This window comes from Mirounga leonina, unplaced genomic scaffold (genome assembly GCF_011800145.1).
Source record: "Mirounga leonina isolate KUSES-001 unplaced genomic scaffold, KU_Mleo_1.0 Mir_195, whole genome shotgun sequence".
Lineage (NCBI taxonomy): Eukaryota > Metazoa > Chordata > Mammalia > Carnivora > Phocidae > Mirounga > Mirounga leonina.
Genome location: NW_023270490.1, coordinates 2,557,595 through 2,585,098, shown reverse-complemented (window position 1 = coordinate 2,585,098; position 27,504 = coordinate 2,557,595). Strand labels below are relative to the sequence as shown.

At 48.9% G+C, this 27,504-nt stretch overlaps 1 protein-coding gene across 4 annotated transcripts in view; it reads left to right on the top strand.

Annotated features, from left to right (window-relative positions):
• The window catches only part of NFATC2 (nuclear factor of activated T cells 2), a 158,415-nt gene that overhangs the window by 75,497 nt on the left and 55,414 nt on the right, over nucleotides 1–27,504 (top strand). For all 4 annotated transcript variants that reach the window (XM_035025417.1, XM_035025416.1, XM_035025414.1 and 1 more), the window contains exons 4-6: nucleotides 4,956–5,158; nucleotides 6,160–6,332; nucleotides 20,867–21,007. In XM_035025417.1, coding sequence (XP_034881308.1) covers nucleotides 4,956–5,158; nucleotides 6,160–6,332; nucleotides 20,867–21,007 — 517 coding nt within the window. The remainder of the gene's footprint in view (nucleotides 1–4,955; nucleotides 5,159–6,159; nucleotides 6,333–20,866; nucleotides 21,008–27,504) is intronic.

The window sequence follows — 27,504 nt, the reverse complement described above, 5'->3', positions numbered from 1 at the left end:
TAAAATGGGGACAGTGGGGCATACGGGACCTCAAGGGCCCATCAGGCCATCCTGAGACATGAAGTTCTTTTCGCAAGACCCAAATCACTAGGCTTTTGGAGAAGGAAGTAAATGGCTCCATGCTCTCCTTACCAAATCTCCAGATGGCTGGCAAGGCTCTCCAGAATGAGCACGCCACACAGTCAGGGCTCTGGGCACCTTCCACCACCTTCTCGGGGAGGGGAGGGTGGAGGGGAAGTGTTCTTTGCATTTCTTGCAAGATGGTGAGGTTTCTTCCCTGGGCCCCGCCTCGTTCCAGCCCTCCCTGTCAGAGTGGCTGTTAGCCAGCCCGCAGAGAAGACTGGAATTAGTGCCCGGGTTTACCACCCACAAGCCCGTTTCGGGTCGTTTTTCACTTTGCTAGTCTTTCACATTCATTCTTCACCTTTCCATTCAGTTCTGTAGTATCACCTCCGTGTTTTGATTCGTGTCATCCTCTGATGACAAGGAAAAGTCTCTGTTCACGGGCACTTACTGGGTGCTACCTTTGGGGCCCTACAAAAGTCGTCCTTAATAGCCTTCGAAAGAGCCCGGGGGAGTAGGAGGTGATCTCCCTGTTTTACGTGAGCATTTGAAACCCAGAAGGGTGGAGGCATTACTCCAAAGCCACAGGGCGTTGTAAGAAGCAGAGCCAGGATTGAAATTCTACTGCGTGTGACCAAGAGTGAAATCCTTTCTTCTTTCTACCATCCCACACCCCTCTCCACTGTTACCTGCGGAGAGGACGCCCGCCCGGTGAGGTGGGCTCCATCTGTTCGCACTGCAGCGGCTGGTCCTGCTTATCCAGGGGGCTGCTTTGGAATGCAGAGAGGTCCTTCTTAAAGGAATGGGTTACTTTCTCGAAGAGTACCATTACTTGTGTTGATTTCTGTTGCCCGTCTTTCTCCCCAGCCCTCCCCCTCCTGCTCCCCCCCCCCACACCCCTTGTAGAGCAGGAAGAACATGCTTGATCTCACAATTGAACACTTACTCCTTTTTCCTTTGAGGACCTGATCTGCATTTCTGACCTGTAGTCCAGGATCCCAGAGCAGCTGTGGGCCCACCAGGTCCCAGAGTGTGTCAGTGGTGGTGGTGGCCTGAGGGCTTGGAAAGCACATCCTAACTCGGCCCTATCCTAGCCATGTTAACCGGTCAACTGCCCTTGGCAAGCCTCAGGGGGTGCTCCGCCGGTGACCGTGAATGCAATATGTTTATTGATCACACTGAGCAAAATCAACAAGGTTCCTGCTACCAAGGTTCTTGGACCTCGTGTTCAGGTGGGAGAGAGAGGTGCTAAGCAAACAAACAACAGAACAAGAACATTTCAGATGGTAATGAAGTCACTATGCCAGGGGTGTGCTCGAGAATGTGAAATGTCTGATTCTCTGGGGAAAAAAAAAGAGCCCCAGTGTGTAGCATTTGCCAATTTTTGTGGTATAAATATCCCCACTGTGGCTGACTTCAGGTTACCAAAGTGGCACCAGCTGGCTCTTAAAATTTCTAAAAACTTTAACAAGTGGCTCTTGCAAGGCTGAAAAAGCTGGCTCCAGCGTTGGGTGTGGTTCGGGAAAGACCGGAAGGTATGTGAAGACAAAATGTACCAGTGGGAGAGCATTCTAGGCAGAGGAGGGGGCTGTGCAAATGTCCTGTGGTTGGAGAGAGCTTGGTGTGCTCAGGGAATAGAAGACTGACTGGTTTTGGCAGGGACCTAATGGGGGTGGCGGGAGAAATGAGCCACTGGGCTGGTGGAAGCCTCAGAGACCCTGGGACCAAGTCTGGATTTTATTTAAGGCCACGGGAAGTCTTTGGAGAGTTGTAAGCAGGGGCGTGTCTGGGTCTGATTTGCATTTTTTTTAAACGTTATTGGGCTCTTCTGTGAAAGGCCAGCAAGAGGCCAGTGAGGGGGCAGTGGTGGTCCGTCCGGGGAGACGCAGTGGTGCTGGGGAATACGTGGAAATGGCTGGATTCAGGTAGAGCCGTAGGGGATGTGATGAGTTTCGTCTTCAGGTGTCACCTGGCTGTTTACCATGAGTACAGCTGGGCTGCAATTTCTGCTCTTCTGTCCTGGGGAGGAGGAACGAACCTGAGACAATCTGGGCTCACTATCTATCCGGCCTACTTAATACGGTGTGATAACTCTGTTTACCACCTCCTGATACATCTAGGAGAGGAGGTGAGGACATCTATTTATCTTGGGTCCAAATGCAAAGCAAAACCAACAAAAACAAAATCTCAACTCGGACCTTCCCGCTTTGATTTTTGCAGGAGAACAGTCCCTCGTTCTTCACTTTGCCTGGGGGAAAAAGATAAGAGGCTCTGACTTGGATTTCCATCTTTGCCCCAGGGCCCCTCTTGGGTGTGTATCAGACATGTAAATGCTGTGGGTGTCGGCCTGGCAGGTTTTAAAAAAAGGTGCCATCTGGTGCTGCTCCGCTCCCAGCCTGTCTCTGTATGGTTTTCAGAAGGGCACGAGAGAATGTCATCTCTCGGGACAGGTGTTGTCCAGTAGAACTTGATGATGGAAATGTTTTGTTCCTGTGCTGTCCACGGCAGTGGCCACTCGCCCTCTGTGGCTTCTGAGCACTTGAAATGTGGCTAGCGTGACTGAGAACCTGGATTTTCCATTTTCTTTAATTTTTGTATTGATGGTGCTGGCCAGGAGAGTTCTAGACTCTGTGTCATCCTCCATTGCCCTGGAGTCTTTGTTTTTCTGGCAGTTGGCTGGAGATCCTAGTTCTGTAGCCCTGCAGAGAAGGGTAGGATTTAGGGAGCTGTCACCTGTCACAGCCCCTTGAGATTTGCCAAGGAAGGAACAGTGTTTCTCAGCTGGGGAGTGGCAAGACAGGACACCATCTTCAAAGTCTCAGCCTAGTCCTCTGTTTCTTTTGTTATTATATATATTAAACCAGTGTTACATCTCACAAGTGTCTAGGCATCGATTCTTCATTCATTGTGAATCAAGTGAGAGTCTTCTCTGACCACCTTCTTAACCTTGATCTCCTCCTCCATCCCTAGAAGTGACCACGGTGTGGTCACTTTGGAGTGCACCCTTTTGCATCTTTTCCTATTGCGTTTATATCTGTATCAATGGATAGACCCCAAACATCCAGCATTTAAAAAAAATAAGTTGAATCTTGCAATAGATGTTTTTCTGCAAGTTGTCTTCTCTTTCAGTAGTGAGTCTGAGATTTTTCTGGGTCAGTTCATTGATCTCTACTGTTTTTTTTTTTTTTTAATTGCTGTAGTATTTCATAGCCTGGATGTTTCATATTACTCAGAAGCCTGTGGCTATAATTAATTGTTTATTATTCCATTTGTTTTATTAAACATTTTTGTGCATGTCTCCTGAATGCACAATATTTCTTTTAGGGTACATAGTAAGAAATGGAATTACCAGGTCAGAGGGAATATGTAGTTTTAATTTTAATGGCTGCTACATAATACTCTTTAAGGGGCACCTGGCTGGCTCAGTTGGTAGAGTATGCAACTCTTGATCTCGGGATTGTGAGTTCCAACCCTACACTGGGTATAGATTACTCAAAAATAAAATCTTTAAAAAAATATTAACAAAATATTTATGCCAGGTTATGTTCCCATGAACTGCATGAGTGTGCCTGTGTGCCCATAGTCTCTAAAACACGTGATTTTATCAAATGCCAACATGCATGCCAATTGAACAGGTGAAAAATGGTATCCCATAGTTATGTAATTTGCATTTTCCTGTTTATAAGTCAGATTGAACATCTTTTCCATGCTAATGGTCATTTGCTTTTCTGTGAATTGCCTGTTCAAATTTCTTGCTCGTTTTTCTGTTGGATAGTTTTGTTAATTCATTCAGCACACATGTATCAGAATACCTACCATGCACCAAGCAGTATTCTAGGTGCTAGGGATGTTGTGGCAAGTAAAATAAATAGACATGCCTGCCCTCGAAGAGGTGACAGTCTAGTTGTAGGAGAAAGACCTAGGGCACCTGGGTGGTTTGGTTGGTTAAGTGTCTGACTCTTGATTTTGGCTCATGTTATGATCTCAGGGTCATGAGATCGAGCCCCATCTTGGGCTCTATGCTGGGCATGGAGCCTGCTTAAGATTCTCTCTCCCCCTCCCTCTGCCCCTCCTCTCCCTCGCACATGCATGTATACACACACACTCTCTCTCAAGAAAGAGGGAAAGACAGACAGACAGACAGACAGAAAGAAAGAAAGAAAGAAAGACCTAGGCAAAAGGAATCGAGGAAATATATAATAATATTAGATGGGATAAAAAGAAGGAAAAGGAGATAGAGAAGAAGGAAGGAGGTAGTCCTACCCACTGGGGATAAGATTCAATTTTAAATAGGATGACCAGGAATTTTGTAGGCATTCTTTATATATTCTATGTACTAATCCTTTGCCTGTTCTATGTTGCACACATTTTCTTCCAGTCTTTAATTTTCTTTTGACTCAGATGATGGTACTTTTGCCTGGCTCTTTTTTTTTTAATTAAAAAAATATAATTTGTTAGCTGGAATACAGTCATGTAAAAAAGTGTAAGTTCCTTCTTCTGATCTTCCCAGGCAACCATTGTGAAGACTCTGGTTTATATTTCCTGGTTATTTTCTGTCCTCACCACCATGTGACATTCTCCCCACAACCCTCCTGGCAACACTGAGCACTGGCGTTTCTGGCTATTTCCTCATAAATGCAATTCTGATCTACTACATTTGTCCTCATGGTTGTTTAATATTCCATTTTAGAGAGGATCTCTGTAGTTTATTGAAGCAGTCCTTCTACTTGGACGTCAGGGTTACTTCCAGTTCTCCATTCCTCCAGATGATGCAGCAATCCTTTGCTCTTTCTGCTGCCTGTGAGCTTCTCAGATCTTTGTGGGACTACACCCACCAACACCCTGCATACTAAATGTGCTATAATAATTTGATTTTGTTTTCTCCCCTACAGCTCCATGGCTACATGGAAAACAAGCCCCTGGGGCTTCAGATCTTCATTGGGACAGCTGATGAGCGGATCCTTAAACCCCATGCCTTCTACCAGGTGCACCGGATCACGGGCAAAACTGTCACCACCACCAGCTACGAGAAGATCGTGGGCAACACCAAAGTCCTGGAGATCCCTCTAGAGCCAAAAAATAACATGAGGGCGACGTAAGGGCTGGGGGCCAAGGGTGGTGGGTCTTTATGGGGAAACAAGTGGGGCCAAGTGGCAGGGATTTGGGACAGGGGACTCTCTCGAGTTGGCGGAAGGAACCGTGGATGGTAGTTCCCACTCTGTGATGGACCCTTCGAGATTTGTTGGAAAAGTTCTCTACCTAAGTACTTTTCATGTGTGTCAGGAGGAAGAATACCTGTGTGTCTTTGGATTATGTTACTTGGGATGAGGCTAAATTTATTTACATGGAAATGATTAAATAAGGATACAGAAAGGTCAAAACTCATAAAGCAACAGGCATAGAGCTAAAGTTTGGGAGATGTTGCACCCATGTTTTGGAATTAAAACAAACTCTTCATTAGAAAATAATCTCAAACTTCTAAACCACGAGAATTTTACAAAGAACTCCTGTCTACTGTTCACTCCGATTTACCAATCGCGAACATTTTCCACACTTGCTTTATTACTCCCTTCACTCTTTGCTCTTTCCTGAGCTGTTTGAGTTAGTTGCAGACACAGTGACTTTTTTTACTTTTAGATGCCTGAATGTGCATTTCCTCAGAACGTTCTTTGGTGACCACAGTACATTTATCAAATTAAAGATACTTAATGTTGTTTAAAATAAAGATCCTTAATGTAAAGTAGTAATGTTGATACATCACTCTTATCTATTGAGCAGTCTATAATCAATTTTACCAGTTACATCTTTGAGTTTTTCAGATACTTTTGAGAGTAGAAAAATTGAAATGAGAAAATCTCCCTAGAGAAGTAATTTCCACTGGGGAATTTCTCTCATGACTTTGTACGTGTTTGACCTCCCACTGGGCATCAACTCCTGGCTGAAATATTTATCAGTGGATTGCAGTCCCCGCCCCCCCCGCCCCACCGTAGCTGGCAGTAGATTTATTTTGGTTAACTGAGTAAGGTGGTTTTGTGGGTGATCTTTTCTTTTCACCGAGATAGTCAGTTCTAAATGGGGTTCTCCCCCTCCTGGCAGCATTGATTGTGCCGGGATCCTGAAGCTTCGGAACGCCGACATTGAGCTGCGGAAAGGCGAGACGGACATCGGCAGGAAGAACACACGGGTGCGGCTGGTGTTCCGAGTGCACATTCCAGAGTCCAGTGGGAGGATCGTCTCCCTGCAGACCGCGTCTAACCCCATCGAGTGCTGTAAGTTGGGCTTTGGGCAGGGTCGGCTTCTGCAAAGTGTACTGTATGTGACCTTCCACCCGGGGCAAGGTGCCCGGCGAGAATACGCGGGACTCACAAGGGTCCATAGGGGGCCCAGGAGGACCCAAGGGCCCAGAGACAGAGCCCATTTAACAATTTCTCTCTGCTTCTGTTTACTTGTGGAAGGTTTCGTGGTCTCACAGGAAATTAAAAAATAATACAGCTAATGAGTAGCCTACAGCTTTGTTTAGAAGATTTGCAATGTATAAATGTTTTGGTCTTAAAAAGGTAGATGCAGTTGGAGTGGGTTTACTATACGCAGTGTCCTCTTTTCCTTTTCCTTGCCTCTCCTTTCGATCAGAAGAGCATCCCAGTGGCTCTCGCCTCTGGAGCGGTGACTCTGGGGGTCACAGTGCTGAACGCTCAGCCCTCAAGAGCTCATGGAGTCTTCACGGCAGTCTTTGGCAATGGCTGGTGCCGTGATGCTCGTTTTGTAGAAGAGGGGGGGTGGGGAGAGCTGAGGGGTTGCTAACTTGTACCAGCAGGCCTGAAATGTGAACAGGGAGAGATGCCCAAACAAAGATGCAGAGGAATCTTAGAATGATCTAGTGTTCAGTGGCCAAGACCTGCCATGGGGATGGGACTCCCCCCCCCCACCATCCACCCTAGCAGGAACTGGCTCAGTTCTCATCAGGCTTTGAAAAAAGAAGCCGCTTTGAGCTCATTCACGGGTACTTGAGGCAAGTTTTGTAGTTGGTTTTTGCTTTTAGACATGGCAAAACTTATTGTCTGCTCTGGGTTTGAGAGTTCACAAATCACTTGTCAGAGCATAAAGAAGAAAAAGGTAAACATTGTTGCTGAAACCAAAGCTATTTATATTATTTTTTAGTTTCTTCTAAGTATTTTTTATGTTGTTACAATCATGTTCTGTATTCAATTATGTTTCAGGATTCTTTTTCCTTTTTACTGGATATTTTACCATAAGTCTGTGTCACAAAAATCCGTTACCTATGGAGGCCAGGGAGGTCCCATGGAGGAGTGGAGTGGCTTGGTGGGTGGCAGTAGAGAGTGGTGGAGACCAGGGAGCAGGGCGACACATTCCCCCCTTAAAGGGACTGCCTTTATGTCACCCCAGCCAGTATTTCCATGTGGGCATGTAGGCCAGGGGTGGCCAAATCCTCTGACTTTCTAAGACAAACCAAAAATCTCCTGATTTTTAAAAAACCACAACAAATTCAAAATACTGTGTGGATCAGAGGAAATCTTCATGTGGCTTTGATTAATCAGAGGTAGTCTTAATCAGACATTAATGAGTAAAGCAAACGCATGAATATCTTATGCAGAGAGGGTTGAGGAAGACTGGCCCTCAGGATTGAAAGCCAACGAGGAGAGAGCGTGGGCCCTTGTTGGGAGAGAAGCCAGAACTTGGTCTTGGTTGGTCTTTGGAAAAAGATGAAGGGGCCCTGTGATTTCTTCCAGCCTGCGAGTCATGATGTGGATCAGGCTGTACGTGGTGGTGAGTCTGTCCTCTGATGTTAGACGAGAAAGACCCAAGAGCAGACAACAAGGGAAAGCATGTGTTGAAAAACATCATCTCAGAAGCATTGGAATTCCCCTCCTCTACCCAGCAGACCCCACCCCTGGCCCCTGAGTGCTAGTCATGGTCGCTGCCTCACTCCGCTGTTGTTTTTGAACATCTCGAGATGTTTTGGGAAGGAAACTTGGGCTCTTCCTCAGTGATTTGGGGGGATTTTGAGAAGATAAGGTCTCCTCTTTCTGGCAAATGACTCACACTACAGGATGGGGCTGTGGTTTGCAGCAAGGTGGGGAACAGGAGGCCTCAGGAGAGACCACATGCCAGAGCCCCTGTTTCTCTCCATGTTTGGGTCGCTCGGGTCAATGTATCTCCTGTTGATCTGAGATTTTAAGGAATCACCATTGAACCACATCCACCTCCAGCAAGATCTTCAGGGTGTTATAAACTTGTTTGAATCTTGAACATAGGCTTTTTCTGTGTTTGGCTGACTCAACCACCTCCTTTTGACAGATAAGGAAACAGAATTTCTTGGTAAAGTGATTCACTCGTTTTTACTCAGTAGGTAACAGAGCCAGAATCTCCAGCTTTCTAGTTCTGTGAAATACCTTGAGGTTTCTAGAACACCAGTTTCTTACAGTACCAGACCGAACCACCAATTGGTCGCTCTCTCTCTCTTACTCAGAATCCTCTGTCATTTTTATTCCCTTCTTTGTTCTATTTGCCTAGACCACTGCCTGATAGTTCTATACACATTTATTGGCTAATGGACTTACTATATGATCCCTAGGGAGATAATTCAATAAATATTTACTGACAGTCCGTAGCCTGTGTGGACAGAGTATGTGTACGGTAAGTATTTATTGACTGGTTGACTTAGTATATACCCCGTGGGGAGGGTGATTTGGTAGGAAAGACTCAGTGGGCTGGTACTTATTTGCAAGGCTAGCTTACTTACACTTTGGAGGTGCCACTTATATACCATCTTGGGCATCAAGGGTAAGTTCTCAGATTCTAGTGAAAAAAACCCAAAAACCAAAAACCAAAAAACTTGAACAAACTACCGGAGGCCACTCTTTGGAAAGTGGACTAATTTGCTAGAAACGTTGATTGCTTACATTTCTTCACAGGTCAGCATGCCAGACGTCAAATCTCACCTTCGTGTAGACGGGCAAGCCGTGTCTTTGTATTTCCATGCTACTTCCCCATTCCCACAAGATCCTTCAGTATTGCCAAGGAGATACTTAGTTCCCTCCCTCGATTGTCAGCAGAGCTGATTTTTGCAGCTTCCCCAGTGCTCCTGGCTCGGGGCGCCACCCCCACCCCTTCCCACTGCTGATGACAACCCACAACCCGCCTCCTGCTTCTCCAGGCACACGGGAGAGGCCAGGAGGGCACCCTCGTCTTCCCTGACGACACACCCCACACCTGGCTCGCAGCTGCAGGGCCTTTCCTCCTCCGGAGCCCAGAGATGGAGCAGTTCTCCTTTCCTCAAGAGTCCTCCATGTTCTCAGCATCAATGCTACTTTCTTGGGGTACTTGAACCCTTGCGTCCCTCTTGTAGCACTTTCCCAGGGCTGGCATTGACCAGGTGCCTCTGACCGGGAGGCTCGGAACGACAGACATCTGTTGTCTCACGGTTCCGGCGGCCAGAGCCCAGAATCCAGGTTTCAGCCGAGTTGTTCCTTCTAGAGGCTCTGCAGGGGAATGTTCCAGGCCCCTCTCCCAGCTGCGGGTGGTGGCCAAGCAGTCTTGCACGCGTCGGCTTGTGGGGGCATCACTCCAGTCTCTGCCTCCTGCTCTCGTGACCCTCTGCTCGGTCTCGTACAAGGACACTCTCATTGGGACTGGGGCCCATGCTGATCCTGCGTGATCTGCCCTCCATCCTCAGCTTATTTACACCTTCAAAGACCGTATTTCCAAATACAGTCAGGTTTGAGGTTCTGAGTGGCTGGGGAGTTTTGGCCGGGGCTCTGTTCAGCCTGGGACACCTCCTCAGCTGCATTTCTTGACTTCATGTACTCTCTGCTCCTCGGTTCCCAAATCCACTAGCATCTTTCTCTGACTTCTTTCTTGGCTTTTGCCCACGCTGTCCCCTCCATCTGGAACACTGGTTCTCAAACTTGGCAGCACGTTGGAATCACTTGGGGAGTTCTTAAAAAACAGTATGATGCCCGAATCCCACCCCAGAGATGGCAAGTCTTTCGGTCGGTGGTGGGGTCTACCCATGGAGACTTTTCGGAGGTTGCCCGATGATTCTGCTATGCTTCAAAGCTTGGGACCCTCTGACCTTGCCTCCCCTACTTCTCCCATCCTCCAGTCACTGGGCTCATTCTTCTTCATCCAGGGCTGCCGTTCACATGGCCCCTCAAGGAGGACGGTTGCCCTGACCCCACAGGGTACGGGGGCCCCCGCTCTGAGCTGACAACCCAATTTACATGTCAGTCTCTCTCACGTAAGGATGGAGACCAGAGGGTGTCAGCCAGGGCCTGGCACATAGTAACTATCTCTAGAATGTTTGTTTAAAAAAAAAAAATAGTGAAAACAAGCATCTCCAGGCTGCCCGGCGGGAGAGAAAAGCAATGAAGAGACAGAGGGGGGCTGTCCACGGGTGCAGAGGTCTTGTCCCGTGAACACCTTTCCATGGGTTTTCTCCCTGCCCCGCAAAGGGGCATCTCTGTTCATCGAGTTTCAGAAAACACCGAAAGCAGTCTTCCAGCAAGTCCTGCCCACTCCCAGCGCAGAATGGAAATTCGCTCTGCTCCTTTCGCAGGGCCTGGGCGGGTGGGTGTATGATGGGGACCGGCACCTGGATTTTCTCACAAGCTCTTTTCGGTCTCTCCCTTTTTGTGACATAGCTGGGTTTTACTGAATTCTAATTAAGATACAATAAATCACGCAGACTGCATGTCTTCAGCTGAGTGATTTTTGACAATTCACCATACCTGTGTGACCACGACTCGAAACGAGACCCAGGACATTTCCTTCCCTCCTGGAGGGGCCCTCATTCCCCATCAGTGCTTCCTCCCCAGCCCAACCCTCCCCCCCCCGACACAGGCAACTGCTGTTCTGATTCCTATCACCATAGATTAGCTTTGCCTGTTCTGGAACTTCATGTAATGGAATTATACAGCATATGCACCCTTGTGTCTGGCTGGTTTTGCTCAGCACGGTGGTTTTGAGACCACTGCTGTTATGCTGTGACTCGATAGTTTATTCCTTTTTCTCTCCGAACGCTATTCAATTGTGTGACTATAACGATTGTTTATATACCATTGATAGACATTTGGCTTGTTGGCGGGGTTCGGGTGCTGTGGAGAAGGCTGCCATGAACCTTACCACTTCCACTGCTCCCAGGTAAATACTTGGGAATGGAATTGCTGCTTCGTGGGGAAAGGATGTGTTCCAATTTAGGTATTTCCTAGATCATTTTATACTCTGTGCGAGAGTGCGTGGGGGTTCCGTGTGCTGCGCGTCCTCCCCGATGTTTGATTTTGTCAGTCTTTCTACTGGTAGCCATTCCGGGGAGCCTGAAGTGTACCCCCCTTGTGCATAATTTGCATTTCCCTAAAGACTCAGGATGCTGAGGTCCAGTTTGTGCGCTTCTTGGCTGTTTCCATGTCTTCTTTGGTGAAGTTCCGTTCAAAGCTTTTGCCCATTTTCTACGGGGTTACTCAGATTTTTATTGTTAATGTGCAGCAGTTGTTTGGTATTGCGGATAGGAGTCTTTTGCCAGATGTATGTACTATGACCGTTTTCCCCAGTCCGTGGTTTGCCTATTTATTTTCTTATTTGTGTCTTCTTACGGGCATCGATATTTTATTTTCATGAAGTCCTAACTTATCATTTTCTTTTCTTTTGGGGTTAGTGCTCTTTGCATTCCCCCAACAAATCTCTCTACCTGTCTGAAGGAAGCAAAGATAGTCTCTCATATTTTCTTCTAGAAGCTTTTCAATTCTGGCTTTTGGGTATAGGGGTATACTCCATCTCAGGCTAATTTTTGTGTATGGTGTGAGGTAGGGTTGAGGTCTATCATTCACCATCCGGAAGTCTGCTTGTTTCATATGCCCTTTTCTGCAAGCAAGAGCTTGGAAAACCCAACTGTGTTCCTTCCCTCATCAATATGCCTTCACTGCTGCAGCTCACTCTCTTAGGTCTGACTTAGGAGGTAGGCGATCATGCAGCATTGCTTCCTGAACGTCCTTAGAATCAGGAGGACCAGCCTGGCATTGTCCCTCACTTGCTTCGTGAAAGCAAGAATGCTTAACTTGTCCACCTGCTTCTGCCAGAAGCCGAGAGGACCCACATCATTCCTGTGGGCTTCTTAATGTGGATTTTTCCACTTAGAAATGTATTTGGAGTGCATGATACACTCTTCTAGGCACTGGGGATAAAACAGTGATCAAAAGAAAGTCTTGGCCCTCGTGGAGATCACATTCTAGTGGGGAAAACCAACAATAAACAAGTGATGAAAACCATCATTTCAAACAGCTAAGCATGATGATGAAAATAACAAGGACCATGTGTTGGTGACTTGGGGGTGGGGAGTAGCAGCCTTGGGTGTGCTGATCAGGGGAGACCTCTTGGAAGAGGTGGCACATTAAGCTGGGCCTGAGTGGTGGGGGAGCATGGCCCAGCTGAAGGATACAGTAAGTGCAAGGGCCCTGAGGCAGAGATAAGCTCCGGGTCTTCAGGGAACAGAAGGGCAGCTGGGGGGGTGGGCTGTGTGGAGTGAATAGGGGTCAGGAGAGCTCTGAGGTGAAGCTGGGGACTCGGATTTTATTCCAAGTGAAATGGGAAGCCTGGAGGTCTAAGTAGGGCACTGACATGATGGGATCTATATTTTCAAACTTGTTTATTAGCACAGGGCCTGGTACACAGTAGATGTTAATAAATACTTGAAAACCAAAGGAAGGAAGGAAGGAGACAACAGGGACCTGGCAGGGAAGAGGTAAAGGAAGAGGAACAATGATCAGCCACCTGCTGTGAGTCCAGCACTTTCCATGCTGCTGCTGAATCATCAAAAACCCTGTGAACTCAGTGTCGGTTCCCATTTCACAGCTGGGAAAACTGAAACACGGAGAAGTTGAATAAATTGCCTATGGTCACGCAATTAGTAAGGGACCAAACCAGCGGTGACATCCACATCGTGCTGGATCTCAGGACACCAAGGTGGAGTTACGTCCCGGGTGGCAGATTAATTTGGGCCAGAACCCCAAAACTGGCATCCTCTTCCATAAACCGGGAGACCAGCTCAGCTCCCACGGCCATAGATTGTCTCCCCTGAGCTGCTGTAGCAGGAAATCTTGGGTGAAATTTGGGCATTGGGCAGAAGGTGGGTAGGCTAGGCTTTTGTCAGCCCCTGCTTTCCAAGGAGATTTCTAAGCAATGACCAAGAAGCCACATTTCAGAAACACCAGAAACCTACATGATGCGGAGAAGCAGTTTCGGGTGGTGGTTAGGTCTGGGCCTGGGTTCAGATCCTGCCTCTGTCACTTAGTGGCTTTGCAGTCCCAGGAAGTTCCTTAACGCTCTGTGCCTCAGTTTCCTCATCTGTAAAATGGGGAGAGTAGTCGTACCTATCTCTTGGCCCTTGTGGGGGTTAAGTGCATGTGTGTTTGCGTCATACGGTAGGTACCAGCTGAGAGCACAGTAGGGTAAGCGGAGTGCCCCTCCTGTGGGGTGTCCCACACGAGCTGATTGCCACCCTCCCCCTGGCCCTGCAGAGCAGCTTTGCTAACGCCTCTGTCTGCCCACACCCCACTGCTGAGAAAGGACCTGGGTGGTTATGGGGCCGGTGCAGTGGGTGGGGCCGGGGGATGGGGGTGGGGCCAGGGTGGGGGGTGGGGCCTAGGGGGCGGGGCCCAGGGTTGGGGCGGCTTCTCTGCCAATAGATGTGGTTACCTGACCGAAGGTTAAGGCCCCTCGCTGAGCCAGGTATGCAGGGCCAGGGAAGGCAAAACCACCCTGATTGGAGGTCTGTGGTGTCCCCATGGTTCTCACATGTATTAACTTGTTTCCAGCCTCCTCACAGCCTCGCAAGGCTCACCTTGAAGACTTTGCTCAGTTCGTGCATTCAGAAACGTTGATTGGCGTGCCAGTGAGCGTTTGAGGCGTGAAATGCTGCCCCCTTGGAGCTTCTGTTCCCGTGGGCTGAAGTTCTGAAGTGTTTTGTGATTTGCTGCAGCTGCGTGGCTGGCAAGGAGGGGGGCAGAGCTGGGGGCGACACCGGTGTCCTTTTGTCTGTCCGGGCTGCCTGGGTCCCTCAGTGACCAGAAAACTCGTCAGTCGAATGGAGAGTCGTGCAGCCCTCAGGGAGGGTCTTGTTATATGAAGATATGCGTGAATATTCTGAAGGGGCCGCCTATTAGCACATTGGAATGGGAGAGTGATTATCTGAGCAAGAAGGAAAGGTCATAGCTCCCACCGGGGCCCTAATGCTTTGTGGGTTCGGCGAGGTGAGATCTTCCGGCCCCACAGGGTAGAGGTTACTGCTCCATATTCCATATGGGAAAGCTGAGGCTGCCTGAGGTCCAGAGTTAGAAGGTGGTTGTGTGCACAGCAGGCCCCATGTATCTGCACACCGTACCCCACTCCCGCGGGGTGAATGCTGACAGGTCTCTCACAGAAGTGAATCCCACACTCAGAATTGCTGTCCCACCTCCCACTTCCCAGGGAAGACCCAGGAATTGCCAGGGCAGGTGCTGAGGGGCCTAAGGGGCCGGTCTCGGGCGAGGCCTGAGTCAGCACTGTATTCTGAGCTGGGCCAGGCTCACAGCCAGGGACAGCAGCCTGCTGTAGAGACGAGAGGGGCATACAGCAGGTGGAGCGCTGCGGCCAGGGGGTGGCCAGGATGAGACTGATGGGAGCTCCCCCCACCCCCTTGCCTGGGCTGGCTGGCGGCTTTCCCACTGGGAAAGCCTTTACTGAAAAGGGGCCCCTCAGGGTTGTAGAATCCCACAGTCTAGGTTCAAATTCTGCCTGTCTGCCTTAACTTAGCTGTGAGCTCTCAGGCATATCCCTTCTCCTCTGGGAGACTCAGTGCCCCCAGCTCCAAAATGGGAATAATTCTTGCTTAGTGGTCTCATGAAGCTTAGCAGGCAAAATAAATGTAACTGACGTTCAGTGAGCCTGACAAAACGCTACATGCTTCCCATGCATTGACTCATTTAATTTGCAAATAGTCCTAGGAGGTTTGTACTATGATTATTCGCATTTTATAGATGAGAAAAGAGAGACACAGAGAGATTAAGTGACTTGCCCATGGTCCCAAAGCTCAGAAGTCACTGAGCTGGGCTTTGAACTCGGGCATCCACGTGGCAGCATCCTTTTATCCACGACCCTAAATTACCTCCATGTGTGTTTTATAATATCAACAAGCACATATATGTGAAGTGCCTGGAATCCGAGGCACTCTCTATGGAGGCTGTAATTACTCACTATTATGAGCCGAATCCACCCACTCTGCAGAATCAAATTTCTCTGACCAGTCTCTCCTGCCTGTCTCCTGAGGTTTTTCGGGTAGATCGTAATTCTTGGCCACACACCCCAGTGACGGGGCGAATTGTAGACAGGCAAGCAGTAATGTCCCGTTTCCAGGCTGACTCGGGCAGACCTGCAGGACCCCGAGCCGGTGTGGATTTCCCCCAGCCGCTGCCGTTCTGCTCTCCATCAGCCTCTGTTGCTGGTCAAAGCAAACACCCAAACTGGTTAAACCAACAAGTGCCCTGTTGATTCAGAGCTCATAAAACCCAGGAGCCCCAAGCCCCTTTATGATGTGCCAGAATCTGCGGGCAGGAGGGAAGCCTGGGGAAGTCTCTTGGTGAGGGCCACCTGGAAGCTTACGCTGAAGCAGAGGGTTCTAGACTTCACGCACAGGGAGAGCTGGGCCGTCAGTCAGGATAACTTGAAAATGGTGGTCTCTGGTTTGGGTAGAGCAGTGCAGGGTGGATGGTTTGAATGGTCTGGAATCTCTAATGGTTGAAAGGCCGAATGAGAGTCAGTGGGGGCTGATGGGGGTAGGTGCGTGCGTCCGGGCTTCCTGCGAAACCTCTCATAGGCCCTGGATGGTGTCACTCCAATTAGCAGCCATCGGTGTGAGAGGTTGCATCAGAGAGAGAGAGAGAGAGGAGGAAGTGGACCCCAGGAGGGTAATTTTGGTTGCTGTTTGCCTCTCTTCAGTTCCTCTTTCAGAGGCTAATTGGATTTGTTTGCTTTACCTCTGGGCTCTCTGAGGATGCCGGGGCATCCCCTGGAGGAGGTCCCCTTGTCCTCAGGTGGTCTCTTAAGTGTCAAAGTTGGCGCTCAAACAGATGTAACAAGTCGCCTAGAAAGGTTGTCACCATTGCACGTACTAGGAGATCGGGGTGCAGGAGATTGAGGGTGTGGCCTGAGCATCTGCATCTTTATTAAGTGCCTCTTCCAACCAGGTAATCGGGCTGCAGGTGACCTGGGAGCCTTCCTTTGAGCAACTCTGGCCGTCGAGGTTGAGAAATCTGGTTTCTGGTTCGGGATCCACCAAGAACAACAGTGACAAGCTCCGTAGCACATGTAGACATGTGGGATGTGGTGCGCACAGCTTTGGTGAGATGCAGAATCTAAGACAGCCAATACCTCGCCTGCGCCTCACGTATGGAAACGGCTCGAGAAACTACAGGGTCTAGTATCCCTAACCTTGCTGGCTGAAATTTACTGAGCCAAATACACGTTTCGTGAGTTCTCCCGGGGAAGCCTCGAAACAGCCCGTGAGGTGGGTCTGTGAACCGTTGCAGCGTCCAGATGGGGAACCAGGCTTAGAGAAGCCCCACGCGAGGATCCCCGAGCTGGGACCCAGGGCTCACCCGCACTGGGGCCGCCCCTTGAGGGAGCTGAGTGCCGAGCATCCATTCCTCTGCCTCTAAAGCGGCGTTAATAGCCTCCTCCTCGGCACTCCGGTAGGGCTGTCACCGAAGGGCTTAAAGAGACAACAAATGAGAAAATGTTCTGAAAAGGGCTAAGCAAGAAAAAGTGGCATTTTGAAAGTTGACAGTGCTAAAGAGTCATTTCTTGAACGGTTACCGTGTGCCGGGCACTGGCTGAGAGCTTTTGTCTTATATTAGATGTTTTTCTTATTGTGATAAAATACACATAACAAAATGGGGCATTTGACCCGCGTTAAGGTGTACCGTTGCATGGCATGGAGGACGCTCGTGACACTCTGCCACCACCACCACCATCTAGTTCCAGAGCGTGTCCATCGCCCCCCAAAAGAAACCCCATACTCCTTGGCCCTTACTCCCCAGACCCTGGCAACCACCTGTCTGTTTTCTGTCTCAATGGATTCACCCATTCTGAACAGTTTGTATCCAAGGGATCCCAGAAGAGTTGTCCCTTTGTGTCTGGCTCCTTGCATTCCGCATCACATGTTCAAGGTTCATCCATGGTGTAGCCTGGATCATGCTTCGTCCCTTCTCATGGCTGAATCGTATTTCTCTATGGGTCCGTCCATCCATGCATCGATGGATATCTAGGTTATCAATATTTGCTATTTCACCAAGTGTGTACTGCCCGTGCCCGTGTTTACACGCGGTATGTTCTCTCATGGTGCTCATACCAGACCCATGAGGGCAGGAACGGGTAGTGTTTTCCCAAGGAGGCATCTGTGATCCAGAGAGGTGAAGTGACTTGCTCAGGGTCACACAGCAGGGAGGGGGCAGATACAAGACTCGAAACCGGGTCTTTCTGACCACAGAGCCCAAGCCGCAGTAAACTGGGAATTCTCCTTTGGCTCCCAGGCCCTGCATTATCCTGCAATTGGTGGTATGGCAGATCATACCTGGGGGGGCCCATTGGAATCCTTAGGGGTTATTATTTTTTTTTTTTAAGATTTTATTTATTTATTTGAGACAGAGAGAATGAGAGACAGAGAGCATGAGAGGGAGGAGGGTCAGAGGGAGAAGCAGACTCCCTGCCGAGCAGGGAGCCCGACGCGGGACTCGATCCTGGGACTCCAGGATCATGACCTGAGCCGAAGGCAGTCGCTTAACCAACTGAGCCACCCAGGCGCCCAGGGGTTATTTTTTATTTTATTTTTTAATCTCTGCTGGGATCCTCCCCTCAGAGGATTGAAGTCGGAACCTCTGGAACAGTGGTTCTCAACCAGGGACGATTTTGGCCCCCTCCTCCCCAGGGACCATGCAGCTTTATGACTAGAGGCAATTCTGGTTGTCCACAGGGGAGGGGTGGGTGGAGGCCGGGGATGCTGCTGAACATCCTACCGAGCACAGGACGGCCCCTCATCAAAGGCTGCTCCAGCCCCATGTCAGTCACACCCAGGCTGAGAACCCCTGCTCTAGGATTAGGGCCTGAGTGTCAGTATTCTCTAAACTTCCTGGCTCCTTCTGATGTGCCCTCAGGGCCAAGAGTGCCTCTCAGACTTGCTAGTGCATAACAACCGTGTGGATTCCTTGTTCCACTGCAGACTTGGGTTCAGTGGGTCTGGGGTGGGGCCCGAGGCTCTGCATTTCTGACAAGCTCTCGGTGATGCTGATGCTCCCAGCCCTCACCTCATGTTTGGGACTGGAGAACAGACAGAAGTACAGGGAGCTGGGCTGGACTCTCATTCTCTCTCTTTAAACTGTTGCTTAAACCGAGGGAGGAAAAGGTGGTTGCTTAAAACTGCGAGGCTTTGCAGGGAGACACAGTGAAGCTGCTCCAGGAAGGAGCCCGTTGTGTTCACAGCAATGCACGGTGATTCACAGAGCAGCCGTCCGGGCCAGCCTCCCACCCAGTGCTGAGAGTCACGGCCACGGCTGGCTCGCCCAGCAGTGATGACTCAGGCTTTCCACCTGCAAAATGGGAGGGATGGCTCCAGCTGCCTCCCCACCCATTCCTGGAGCCAGAAGCCCCCAGCTGCCCCCCAGACTCATCAAAGGCAGATCTTAAAAGTCAGGACCTGCTTTTCCAGGCAATGCAACTGCTGTTTTCACTGCTAGTAAATCTCCATTTGTGACAGCTCAATTAGGAAGTCATACAAAACTCTTATATTGAAAGAAGGGATTAATAACCCGGCCCATGTGGGAGAAATTAGCAGCTTTTGCAGAGAGGCCTTTTTACTATGTACTCTTAACTGGCAGCCCTTTGGAACAACACTGGCTGGCTGGTCCCTGGGCTGAGCTGGGCATGGGGCGAAACCGGCAGGGGATTGTTGTGAGTCATTGGGTTGCACTTTCAAGGTGAGGTGTCTGGGAGCCTCTAGCCGGTCCATGGTGGACTCCTGAAGTGTTGCTAAGGGCATGGTTGCTCCTGAAGGAGCCGGTTTTAGGAGAGATGGAGGGGGTTGCTCGGCCACCTGGAGGTGCCGGCCGGCCGGGAGGGAAGGGTTAGGTTTGGGCCTCAGGCCTCACGCAGCCGCTGCCTGCCATAGCTCCCGGATGGGGAGGGCCTCGGGCCCCTGGCACGGAAAGGGCTGGCCCTCGGCCCAGTTCTTGGGCTTGGGAGGGACGCCAGGAGCTGGGGCTGACTCACGAGGGGAGGACCAGCCTCTGCAGCCCACGCTGCTAAGGCGAGGCCTGAGCAGATGGGTCCCTCTCGCTGGCGAGGACGTGTTCCTCACCCTGCCTAGGAAGGTGGCTGGAGAGGGTCTTCACTCTTTCCTGCAGCCTGCCCTCCCGAAAAATCGGTGGCTGGCTGGAGTGGCCAAGGGATGGGGCTCTGGAACTGGACAAACCAGCTTCTGAGGATTCAAATCTAAGTCCCACCACACACCCTTGGCCAAGGGGTGACCTGACTTCTCTTAGCTTGAGTTTTCTCCCTAGGCAAATGTAAATAATTTTAATACTTCCTTCCTCCAAAAGTTGCTATGAGCATTTAAGTAGATCATCGTGCCTCAGCGCTTAGCATAGGCCTGTCCTGTTTCTCCATCTTCATTCATCACAGACACAGGGGAGGATATAGGTATATGTAGAGAGATTGATAGGTGTGTATATGTATGTATTAAGATATATTGAGGTATATCCATATCTATCTCCGTCCATCAATCCTTGCATCAGTCCATCCATCCTGAGTACCCCCTACTAGATCTGAGGCACTGTTCCTGGCCCTGGGCTTATAGCAGTACACAAAGCTCCTTCGTGGGGCTCACTTTCTAGTGGGGAGAGATTTGAAAGACAGGTGAACTAATAATGCAAGATAAAGGGGAGAGAAGGAGAGAGAGACACAGACAGGGCAGGGACTGCTGTTTTAAACCTCAAGGTGGGAGGATGGAGGGATAGGGGTAAGGAAGCCTCTCAGAGAAGGGGGTGTCAGAGGAGAAACCTACAAGAAGTGAGGAGGGGAGCCACACAGGTAATCAGGAAGAACTTTCCAGAGAGGGGGACTAGAAAGTGCAAGTGCTCAAAGATAGGAGTATGCTGGGTGTGTTTGAGAGACATTGAGAACATTCTAGAAGATTGGCTGGAACACAGTCGAGGCAGTGGGGTGGGGGTGGGGGTGTCCTAGAAAATGAGGTCAGAGGGGTGATGGGACAACATCATGCTGTTTCGAATACCCAGTTTAAGATTGCTGGTGAATTCCCAAGCGAGTACGTCTAAACCCTGCAGGAGCTGGGTCCTAGCGTTTAGCAGGTATGATCCCTCACGTGCTTGTTGAGATCAGTGCACGAGGAGAGAGTACTCTCTGGCAAAGGGACTCTTATGCAAAAGGTGATTTGCCCTTTTATAAAATAAAGATCAAATCTCATTCGCCTTGCCTCCCTATAAAGAGAACAGGCATCTATCCCTTGATTCACGAGAACAAACCGCGCTGTTAGAAGCAAAGTAGCCCAAGTGACTTAGGGCACTTTTGCAGGAACGTGGCATTTCCAGAGTCCGCAGTTGCCGGGGCCGATGGCTCCATGTTTGCCATGACAACAGGTGACAAGGGGGGGTGGGGCAGAGCGTGTCTGGTCGCTGTGAAAGCAGAAAGCCCCTTTTGAGCGGACTTCTCCTGCCGTCCCAGTGACTTCTCTTTCTCTGGCCCTCAGCCCAGCGATCTGCCCACGAGCTGCCCATGGTGGAGAGACAAGACATCGACAGCTGCCTGGTGTATGGGGGCCAGCAGATGATCCTCACCGGACAGAACTTCACGGCCGAGTCCAAAGTCGTGTTTACTGAGAAGACCACAGGTCAGGGGGCTTTTTGAGCTCTTTCATTGTCCGCCGGCACCATACCAAAGCACCACCTTTTTCCTTGCAAACGGCACTGATTGGGGGGATCAGTTCTGTTCGGTAGGGCTTTCTAGTCTGCTCTTTTTACTCACGACGAGAAGCTTCCCAGACCTCCAGCAACTGATGTCGCTACAGTTCATGGTGGGTGAATGTACCACGATGTGTCTTAGCTGGTCCTGGGTTGTTTCGTTGGATGATGAGGTTGACCCCCCACCTCAAACTCTTTATTTTTTTTAAACTATTTTTTTTTTTACATAGGCAAAACTTGGCAACTTTTTACTGTTATCAAAGGGAGGCCGTTCAACACGGCAAGTAAGTTTGCTCTGGCCCTGGGTCTCCTGGGTGCAGAGGCCAGGTTCTCCACTTGCTTGTTCTGTGATCTTAGGCACATTACCTCCCCTTCTGTGTCTTCATTTCCTTATGTACGGAATGATAATAACAAAGATCCTTGCCCCACAGTGTTGACAGGAAGGCCAACTAGGTTAATGCATGTTGAGTAATTATAAGAGCGCCGGGTTTCTCATAGGTCAATAAACATAAGCTACTTATAATTTTATGACAAATAGTGCTGCAATGAATCTTCTAATACTTTTAGGATTAATTAACTAATCTTGTATACATGAGTGTCTGTCGTCGTGTGCTCAGTGTTTATTCCTAAAGTGGGATTTTGGATAGTCATTTCGAGAGCTTTAATTACCTTCCGGAAATCTACAAATTGAAACGTTCATCAGTACCATGTCAGGAATGGTTTCACCCCATCCCAGAAGTGCCATTTTTTTAAAAATTAAAAAATACTTGCTGAATTGGTACTTCTCTTTACTACACACTCCTTTGCTATGAGCAGTTTAATGTTTCTGTTTATTGGCCATGTGTATTCTTTCTTCCATACACTGTCTGTTAATAACTTTTGCCAGTGAGGACATGGTAAAAAGAAAATGATCTAAAGTAAGTTAAATTTCAAGTTACGTAATTATTTGGTAGTTATGGATGCTAGACCAATTTTTTTCTCTAATAGACCTGATTTCAGTAAGTTAATTCTAAGAGGATATTCATATTTGTTTGTTTACTGTCCTTAGGATGATATGGAGACTATAATAGGCAGGTTGTCCAGTTGTGAGGATTGTGCACTGCACAAGGGCACCTCCTCTAGGGACTACCTTTCAAATGGGGTACATCATCAATTTGTGTATTAATAAGACAGCTGCTGGCAGGAGGAAGCAGGGTGTCTTGGGGAAGAGGTGTTTCTTCTCAATTCACACAATGCCTCCTCTTGGGGTGGGCTGGCTCTGTGACCAGGCATGACATTAAGGAAGGCTGTGGCAGTGGGGCGCTGGAGATGGATGGGTGGGTTTGGGAGTGGTTTAAAGGGTATGTGATCAGTCACTGTGGGTTTGAGGGACAGTGGTGGTGTAGTGAGGGGTTAGGGATGCAGACATTTACATGGATGCATTGCATTCTATCATATGTTTGTCTAGTATTTTAGTTAGCATTACCCTTTTAGTATTTTACGTCTTTGGCAGCTCCCATCTCTGTGCTATTATAAGTAACTCCGTGATCAACATTCTCTACATCCCTTTTGTCAGCTAGATAAGAGCTCATGCTCTTCAGCCAAAACCCAGCTCCACTGTTTTCTAGCTGTGTGACCATGGGCAGGTTACTTAACCTCTCTGGGCAATAGTTTTCTTGTCTGTATGATGAGGATGATGACAGTCCTACCTCATTGGGTGGTCATAGGTTTAAGAATTTCTACATGTTAAGTACTTATAAACTGCTTGGCATATAGTGCTCAATATACATTAACTAATGCTATTTGGTATTCTTTCCTAGGGTTAAGGCCTACCTATGGTGTTCTGGCTTCATGGAGGCATGCACAATTTTAAGCATCTTGTGGGGAGGCTTACTTTTCAGATGGTGGAACAGTGTAAAATACTCTCTACTGCAGGAATTTTCTAGGCTTTTGTAAATCAGAGAGCAAACCGATGTGGCTGGCACATTGTGATAAGCAGGCCGAGGTCAGGACAGAGAGGTTTCCCTGTGCCAGGTAGAGGAAAACTCAGAGTCTGTTTCAACTTGAAAAAGTTGTGTAGTAATAAGGAAGAAGGAGTAATTAAGGAATTAATTAATAATTAAGGGATTACTGAGGAATCATAATAGCGGCTGTCTGTGCTCTTTGATGGTCACTGTCCATGGGGACTGTCTCCTCTAAGCCAGGGCCCATGGGAGGCAGCCAGCCGAGCATGGAGAAGTGAGGGGGCTCACCGACAGGTAACACCCAGTACTGTCCTCATGTCCAACCTCCCTGGACCTCAGTTTCCCTCTCTGTGAAATGAGGTACTAATGCCCCCCACCCCCGCCCCCCGAGTTAAATGGAGTGCACACATAGGCGGTGTGTACTTAGGGCCCAGGGACTGCTCACTGAATGTATGATATTGTCTTTTTTTTTTTTTTTTAAGATTTTATTTATTCATTTGACAGAGAGAGACACAGCGAGAGAGGGAACACAAGCAGGGGGAGTGGGAGAGGGAGAAGCAGGCTTCTCGAAGAGCAGGGATCCCAATGTGGGGCTCGAACCCAGGACCCTGGGATCATGACCTGAGCCGAAGGCAGACACTTGACGACTGAGCCACCCAGGTGGCCCCGCTATTATCTCTATGGTCAGAATTCTCATTGCTCAGGCCGTCGGCCTCATTGACTTGACGGTTGCAAGCACGGCTCTGAGCTCAGAAGGCCTGGGTGCGAATCCATGATGTGCATGTAGTAGCTTCAGCATCCTGGATAATTTACGTCACCTCTCTGAACCAGTGTTTCCTCTTTTGTAAAATACAGGGGATTTGCTCCTCTTGAGAGAAGAGGCGATAACACGAGTTGGGGGTGTAGATGAGTCTTTTTGCCTAGATCCTAGCACATTGTAGATGCTCATGAAACATTAGTTTTTACTGTTATCATTATTTTTAAGCTGTGGAAGAACAAAGATGAGTAAAATTTTATCTCATGGAACCAGGGAGACACTGAAAAACAATAAGTAATAATAATGAACTATGTGCCAGGCCTTGTTCTAAGCACTTGATGTGTATTAACTAATCTGATTCCTCATGACAATTCTACCAGAGAGTTTCTCTTCTCCTAACTTTCCTAATGAGAGACCGAGCACACAGAGGTTAAGTAACTTAGTGAAGATCACACAGCTGGTTGATGGCGGTGCTGGGTTCGACCCCAGGCAGCCTGGCTCAAGAGTCTGTACCCTTGACCGTGAGCTCTTCTGTTCTGAGGAAGCTCAGAACCAGGTTAATTTGCCCGAAGACCCTTCAGCTGCTTTGAGCCACTGATGTGAACCATTTTGTGGTGAAATAGACCCTTGGATTTTGTGGTGGGGTCACCGGGTTCGAGAGGACCCGTTCAGAGCCCTTTTGTGCCTAGCTTAAGGAATCCTGGGCAAACGGGGCTTCTGGATTGATGCCAGTAGAAAAGCAGGGATCTCAGAGATGCACCTCACCCCCAGAGAAGTGGTGGGCTTCCCTCACGGGATGTCTGGCTCCTCGGGGCCCCGACAAACAGGGGGTTCGTCTTGCATTTGCAGGGAGCTGGTCCTGCTCTTTTGACCCCAAGCACTCGCCTCCCCGCCCGGGACTGCCTTTTGCAGGGGGAATCCCTGTTGCTCAACTTCGTTTTTCCAAAACGCATCCCCGTTCCCATCTCCATGGATAGCTGGGCTGGCAAGGGCAGCGGGGCGGGGTGGAGTGGAACGGGCTGAAGTTTTCCAAGGAAGGGGAACCCCAGCTGTTTCTCACATTAAGGCAAGGTGACAGCCTCCTGGGCTAATCTTAGCCCCCACGTTGGGTCATCGGCACCACCAGCTCCAACGTTCTTTTTATAGCTGTCGGCTGAAATGGGATTGGCAGCTTCCACTCCAGCAGGATGACAAATTGGAGAGCGGTGGAAAAACAGTAGGAGAGGGGCAGCATGGTGTTTCTTAAGTTAGAAAAGCTTGGTGTTTTGGAAAATGGCGTCTTATTTATAGCAGCAGTAATAATAATGACTATTATATTATTTTTATTACTATTTTTAATTATTTTCATGACTTCCAGGAGCCTGTATGATCTGGCCCTTGCCCATCCCTCTGAATTCAGCATTTTGGACTGTCCCCTTGCTCACTTGGCTGTAGGTACACCTGTCTTCACTCTGTCCTCAAGCACCGCATGCTGGTTTCTGCCTCAGGACCTTTGCTTTTGCTGTCCCCCCTTAGGATATCCTTCCACCATTTCTTGACGAGGCTGCATCCTCCTGTGTCTTCAAGGCTCAGCGCAGAGGTGACTTTCTCAACAAGCCCCTCCTTGCCCATCTGCTCAGAAGTTGTTCAACATCCTCCCCCCCAGAACCCTGTCACCTTCTGTCCCATTGTCCTGTTCTGTTTTCTCAGTGGCACCTCGCACTGCTGAAATTATCTTGCCTATTGGTTTATTCATTTCTTTTTTTTTTTTTTAAGATTTTATTTATTTATTTGAGAGAGAATGAGATAGAGAGAGAGAGAGAGAGCATGAGAGGGGGGAGGGTCAGAGGGAGAAGCTGACTCCCTGCCGAGCAGGGAGCCCGATGCGGGACTCGATCCCGGGACTCCAGGATCATGACCTGAGCCGAAGGCAGTCGCTCAACCAACTGAGCCACCCAGGTGCCCGGTTTATTCATTTCTTATCTGGTCTCCCACACTAGACTCTTAGTTCCTTGAGGGTGGGGACTCGGTGTTTGCTGCTGTATCCGCAGCATCTACAACAATCCCTGGCACCTAGTAGGTGTTTACTCATACTGTTGAATGGGTGTCTTCTGCTTTAATTGTCACATCGGCCCCAAGAGGCGGGTGACATGGTCCCCATTTACAGTCGAGGTAACTGAGGCACGTACAGGTCAAGCCACAGGCCCCAGGTCAGCCCGTAGCTGATGACAGAGCTGGAAAGCCAAGCGGTGTTTATCATCAACACCCCCTGCCCCCCAAGGAAGCTCTCTAGTCACATCCACGAGGACACAGAGAAACTGAACAGGATGATCAGGGTCTTTCTTATTTACCATCCTCAGTAATTGCCTAAAAGCCTTCATATATTCTCTGAAATTTTAAAAATGTGTAACCTTCCAGGCAAAGTTCAGGCGGAGAAGTCTAGGCTGTTCCTGACTTCAGCTGGTAATCCTGGCCCCCGGCCACCCAGGCCTCAGGCGGAGTTGGGGGTCCCAGCAAAACATTGCAAAACAGGAAAAAATCTAAGGACACAAAAATAAAAGTGATGTGGCAGCGGAAACAGGGTTGCCATGGCTCTGAGCGACTCGCCGCTTCTGGGTGGGATCCAATGTTTTGGAAGGTTCCTCCACATGACACAGGGTTTTGGAATTTTTCAGCTGGTAAATCTTTCTTAATTCAGGCCCCCGGCCCCAGCCAAGTAGCTCCCTGGCTCTCGGTGTCCTGCGGGGGTGTAGGTTGGAAACCTGCCTGCCTCGGATTACTCAGCTTTGAAACTTAAATTGTTGGAAGAGAATTTGTGTTTTGTTTTGCTGGACGATTTTCTTGGAACAGTCTGATGGCAGAGGCTCCCATCACCTGTTGAGAGGGCAAATTGATTTTTTAGAAAGGAGGCGTGGGTGGTGGAATTCCCTCTTTCCCACTGAATCATCATATCCTAATATGAGTCATTTTATTACTTGGAGGTTCCCAAAGGTTGTATTTTGAGCTTTGTTTAATAAATATAAATGCACATGCTTAAAATAATTTTTTTTTTTTTTTGCTAAATTAAGTATCTTTCCATGAATTCGTATCCTAGAAACCTTGGAACCACCTGAAAGAAGGCATCTGCTCCTGCCACCTGTTTTTCCTCCGCGGGTTTGGTTTTGCCCTGTGTGGTGCGTTCTCAAACAATAGACTTGGTGTGGGAGTCTCTCTAGATTGGGCTTCCCTCTGGGAAGGGTCAGACTTCCAGGCTGGGCTGGGGCGTGACTAAGGCCCTGCAGACCTTTGCCCTCGGTGACTCACATCCACAGCGTCCTCGGCCCTCTGGGCTGAAGCCCACCGCTTACACACAGCTGACGGGGACGCAGAGCTCGCCTCCAAAGCCAGAGGCCAGGTCGTTGCCCTGAAGGCCCGCTGGAGATAGAGAAAATGGTCTCATTTTCTGTCCCTTGCTTGTAAGGGCAGCCTTTTGGGTGAAAGAATCCTACAGTTCATTGTGTTTGGAAGCTTTCGAAAGAGGACACAGAGGGATGAGTTTTCTAGTTGACTTGGGTTCAGGCGTTTCCACCATCAGACATTGTTCTTGGTGCCAACAGACCTTTGTGTGAATTGCAATTAGCAGGTTGAAGTCCCCCACCCCCACCGCCGCACGCACCCGCAAGAAGATCATAATGTCTTTTATTGAGGAACACCCTTTTGTATTCGTTCTACATTTTTGGTGTCATGCTCTTTTTAAAAAATAAAAATT